The sequence below is a fragment of the Staurois parvus genome, unplaced genomic scaffold, assembly GCF_062004578.1.
Source record: "Staurois parvus isolate SC_StPar_1 unplaced genomic scaffold, SC_StPar_1.0 ptg000470l, whole genome shotgun sequence".
Taxonomy (NCBI): domain Eukaryota; kingdom Metazoa; phylum Chordata; class Amphibia; order Anura; family Ranidae; genus Staurois; species Staurois parvus.
Genome location: NW_028318266.1, coordinates 2,241,955 through 2,247,345, shown reverse-complemented (window position 1 = coordinate 2,247,345; position 5,391 = coordinate 2,241,955). Strand labels below are relative to the sequence as shown.

Sequence of the window (5,391 nt, the reverse complement as noted above, 5' to 3'; positions counted from 1 at the left end):
ATTCCTATGTGTTGGTTATCCTCTATTCCACCTTCATTGCCAACTTTGTATAAACTTATTGCCGATGTAAGACAGATGGAGTGTTTTACTGCTTCACATAGTGGTTCGTTTGCTGTATTTGAGATGATCTGGCTCCCATGGGATAATTTCTCTTCCTCTATGCTGGCCCGAAATGTAAGACCCTGATTATTAACGCACTGTTATATATGACTCCATTGGTCTTGACTAAATGTAATCCTTGCCATCGATGTACTTCTCTGTTTTGCTTGTCTTTTTTGTTTTTCTCTCCTTTGTTTTCTGTAACATATGATTTCTTTGAAAACCAATAAAAATTGTTAATATAAAAAAAAAATTCTCAGACCAAGTAGACCTGTGTATTTAGAGAAGATCACAGGTCCTCTGGTTACAGAACAAGCCACACTAAATATGCAATATCAACAATTGTATATTTTTTATTGTTTGCTATACTGTATAAAAACACATTATGGTTAACATACTGAAAGAAAATTTGGGGTATATGTAGCACTACTCTCCTAGGAGTTGTTGAAGTTTTGGTTCACCCTATAGTTCTGCACAGCCAGGCAACACATATTTCCTTCAGACTTGCACTTCAGAGACAGTAAACAGTCATACATTTGTTTTTTGGGGATTTTATTAAGGGATGGAAACTTGGCTGGGGATAAGGGGTACATGGGATGCCCAAGGATTTGTTTAATTGAGGACAACGTCCTGAAACTATATACAAGAGATCAGAAGGGTTTCTCTTCTTTGGAGAGTTCTCCATCCTTTCCTGGTGTAGAAATCCCTGGACAAGGGATCTAGAGTCTGACACTTTAAAAGTACAGTCCACCTGGGGGCTGGTCAGGTTTTCCACCCAAATGCCCTCTCCCCTATTCCAGTCCAGGGGGTTTAGAAGTACTCACTGTCCCTCTTCTGTAGGCTGTAGGTTGGCAGCTGCCTTCAGGCCTTCTGCTGAGATGGCTCCTTCCATTGCTCCAAAGATGTTCCTCTCAGGTGGCTGGTGAGGTTCAGCTCTCCTCCTGTCTAACATCCACCTACAGACAGGCCCCTTCCCTGGGCCCACTTCCAGGCTCCACACTTCAGCTACTGCTCTTACGTCTTCCACCTGAACTCTTCCTCTCCTACTGAGCAGGCTCAACTATGCCTAAAGGCTTGCAAGCCTCCTGCTTGGGGATTGACTGAGATCCTTTAGGCATACAGATCAGCCACTCCTCCTCTCCGTTCACTGAGTTCTGGAGACTTCTCCAAATCTCTAGATCAGGGGGAGGTTTCTGAGAGCTGATCTGCAAAGTCTCTCAGCCCTGACCCAAATTTGACCCATCTGGCTATTTCTACTGGACAGCTATTCAGCCTGCTGCCAAAAAATAAACTACCTCCTCCTAGCTTTCCTAGGAAGGTGCTAAATATACATACACTTTATTAAGTAAATTGATACAAACATTAGTTTAAGACAGATATTACATTTGAGAAAAAGTACCATAATCCCAGCCTGTATAGATGATATAAAAAGGCAGATTTCTTTAAAGGCTATAATAGTGGCAAAACACACAGTTTCTTTACTTTTGGACACAAATTCCTAAAATCGGTTAAAGATTTCTGCAGAGCTGCCTTGATCTCACGGTTTCTTAAGCTGTAAATTATTGGATTTATCAGCGGAGAAACCACAACATACAACAATGATCTGTACTTATTCAAGTGGCTTGAGCCTTCATCAGATGGTGTCATGTAGACGATGATCAAAGCCCCATAGAAAGCCCCAACCAAGGTTACATGGGAACTGCAAGTGGAGAAGGCTTTTCTACGCCCATGAACAGAAGATATCTTCAAAATAGCGACTACGATGCAGATGTATGTCATTATAATAAAAGCAAATGGTAAACATATTGTGATTATTGCAATAATAAAATCTTGTAGCTTCAAACCAGAAGTATCTGAGGTGGACAATTCAACCAGTGGGAAAAAATCACAGAAAAAGTGGTCTATATAATTCAATCCACAGTAATCATACCTGTATATCACAATCATTTCACTTGATACTAAAATAGTAACAAAGAAACATAACCCAATGATCACCTGGAAGCAAACATGAGAATTCATAAGTGAGGTATATCGTAATGGATTGCAGATAGCCAAATACCGATCATAGGACATGATGGCGATCAGAAAACATTGCAAATAGCTGCATATACAAAAAAAATAAAGCTGAGTAATACAAACATCCAGAGATAACCTTCCTTCATCTTTGAGGATGATGTCAAGTGTCATGGGTACCACACTGGTGGTCAGTAGCACATCAGATGTAGCCAAGTACTTGAGAAAGAAGTACATTGGAAATTTAAGCTGATCAACAGTTGTAACTAAAAAAATTATTAAAACATTTCCACTTAGTATCATCAAGTATGTTAGAAGGAATGCAATGAACAGCAGAAGCTTGAATTTATAAAGACCTTGAAATCCAAGTAGTTTTATTTGTGTGACCTCAGTCTGGTTGGGCTCACACATTCTTCACCTGGACATCAAGGTGCCAAAGATGAGTTTTTTTCCTAAATAATAAAATATGATTAAGCACGATAGATAATACAGTATTTACAGAATTTTCTTTTTTTTTCAAAAACACACTAATATCAATGTCTATGCCTACACTGGACAAAAGCTTTGCTCTTTCTGTGGTGGTTGTACACTCACCTGCTACTTTATTAGGTACACCTCGCTAATGCCAAGAAAATCTCCCCCACGCCATGACACCACGACCACCAGCCTGAACCATTGATACAAAGCAGACTTAATCCATGCTTTCATGTTGTTTACACCAAATTCTGACCCTACCATCTGAATGTCTCAGCAACCAGTCTGCCCTTTCTCCGGGGGATGATTATTTTGTCACTTATGGTTTCAGTCTTTTGTTTACCAGCCATTACTAGCTTGGGAAAGTTTTGGATTGAACCAATCCAGGTTTGATCCAAAACTTTCAAGGGAAGAGCAGAGATTTCCACTTCTTAAATGAGATAAAAGCGATTCTTCATGGACAACATGGAAGGGCCTGTGGCTGGATTGGTAACGGGCACAGAGCTCCACTTCTACTCAGACATCAGCAAGGTGGAGGTGGGGTTCTGGTATCGGCTGATATTATTACTGTAATAATACCAGCCCATACCAGAACCCCAAATCCAACTTGCTGGCATCTGAGTTGAAGTGGAGTTCTATGCCTGTTACTAATCCAGCCACAAGCCCATCCATCTGATCCGTCAAGAGTCACTCCCATCTCATCAGTCCATGAAACCTTTGAAAAATCTGTCTTCAGATATTTCTTGGTACAGTCCAACTTATGTGTCTTGCTCAGTGGTGGTCAGGTTTCAGGCTTCCTTACCTTAGCCATGTCTCTGAGAACTGAACACCTTGTATGTCTGGGCACTCCAGATAGTTTGCAGTCCTGGAATATGACAGTACTGGAGGATAATGAGCTCCTGGTAGCTACAAGTTTGATTCTTCTCAAATCTTTGGCAATTACGTTTTTTCTCAACACATTTCTTGCAACCCTTTTGACTATTTGCAACACAAAAATTTAATGGTTCTGTGATCATGCCCCAGTATCTTAGCAATTTCAAGAGTGCTGCATCCCTCTGAAAGACTTTTTGAAATTTTTGACTTTTTAGAGTCAATTAAATCTCTTTTTTGACCCATTTTGGTTGAGAAAAAGAAGCTGCCTAATAATTATGCACACCATGATATAGGGCTTTCATCTCCATAGGCCACACCCTCCCTCATTACACGAATACACATCACCTGTTTCAAGTTTACAGATCTTGGAGTTGGACAATATGCATAATAATCATGATTTAGTCAAAAAAACTAACTTGCATAATATAATTGTGCTCCCAGTGTATAATTTTTTAAATCTATACTAAATGGTTTGCCATTCATTTCTATTTTAAACTGAATAGGTTATTTTCCAAGGTGAGGGATTACATACAGTATACTTCAATTTATAGCAAGTATTTGTACTTTCAGAAATTGTTAGCCTATAAAAAGTAAACAAATGCAGCCACCACATTGAGTACATTGCATTTTTTTCTTGGGTTTAGATATTCCTTGCCTTCTAGTAATTTTTAGATCATACCTAAAGTTCTCTTATTCTTACAGTAAACATTTCTAAAGCCATTAACAATTTGATGGGTACAAATCATTATTATTATTATTATTATTATTATTATTAAACAGTACATTTCTTAAAATAACAAATGTGAATATGTAAAATAGTGTAATAAAATTGTTATGTGCAGCATGACTTTCACTATGGAACTTTTCACGTCAGTTCAGAAAAGAAATTATGGAAACATCTGCATTCATTGTTGCCAATAAATACCTGTGATTGTACAATATCATTTGATGTCACTAGTCCATTTAGAGGGTGATGAGTTTTCTCCAACAAAGTTACGAAGAATCAACCGGTTTTCCGTTTGCCTCTGCAATTTCTGATAATTGGCAGGAGTTGAGGAGACTTTATAATGTGCATGGTGGAAGGGAGAATACCTGGGGAATTTATTAATTGCATGTCAACCCCCTGAGCATGCCAACTTCACACCTGAGTATTATAAAGTGTCTAATTAATATCATGGAAGAAGAGATGAAATGGTGCTAATAGGGCAAGCAGCACAAGTCCATAAAAGTCCAACTTGAGCAAATAGTCCTGTCATGCTATCACACTTAGGACAGCCATCTCCGAGTAGAAAGCAGCCTGTGTAATAGAACAAAAGTGGGGGAAGGCAGCGCCAACCAAGTGTAGCGTTGAAATAATTCACTTTATTACTAAGCAATTGGCAAGCAGTGGGTTAACGGATCAAAGGCCTAAAGAAAGAGCAGGAAACTCTGAAATGCATAGCCACATCCACAGGCCAACCCATGTCACATCACTACACCTGCTCCCCTGTGCACTCCAAGGTAGTTACTGACAGTTCTTGTTTCATTTTCCAGCAGTCCTGACTCCTCCACACAGAGCCTGGTGGCTGCACAAGCAGGAAGAGCCATCAGTAGGACTGACAGCGGTGTTCTTGTGAAGATATGCCTTTGATCTAATAACCCAGTGAATTGCCAATTGCATATTAGAAAAGTTTATGATTTTAAATTTACACTTAGTTGGCGCCCGCTTTTTCCCATTTTGCTCAATTAATATCATGGAACGTTGTAAGCAAGGTGTGACTCATTACTAATTTTTATTAGGAATGGGATTGGGTTTTGGGTCTAACATGGGTTTGAGCTAACCCAACCAGGGACGGACTGATAACTCATGGGGCCCCCGGGCAATAGGGGGATCATGTGGCCCCTGTGTCCTTACCACACTCAAGAAAGCCTAAGGAAGGTACCAGGGGCATC

The 5,391-nt window shown here is 39.6% G+C and overlaps 1 protein-coding gene across 1 annotated transcript; it reads right to left on the bottom strand.

Annotated features, from left to right (window-relative positions):
* Nucleotides 1–436: 436 nt before the first annotated feature.
* On the bottom strand, nucleotides 437–2,523 carry LOC149452509 (olfactory receptor 5P81-like). The gene has a single exon (XM_089689175.1). The coding sequence runs from the start codon at nucleotides 2,521–2,523 to the stop codon at nucleotides 1,549–1,551; it is 975 nt and encodes a 324-aa protein (XP_089545301.1). The 3' UTR covers nucleotides 437–1,548.
* Between the last annotated feature and the right edge of the window lie 2,868 nt (nucleotides 2,524–5,391).

Bases quoted from the DNA above. Each gene is read 5' to 3' on its own strand.
- LOC149452509 (XM_089689175.1), bottom strand. From the start codon at position 2,523: ATGTGTGAGCCCAACCAGACTGAGGTCACACAAATAAAACTACTTGGA.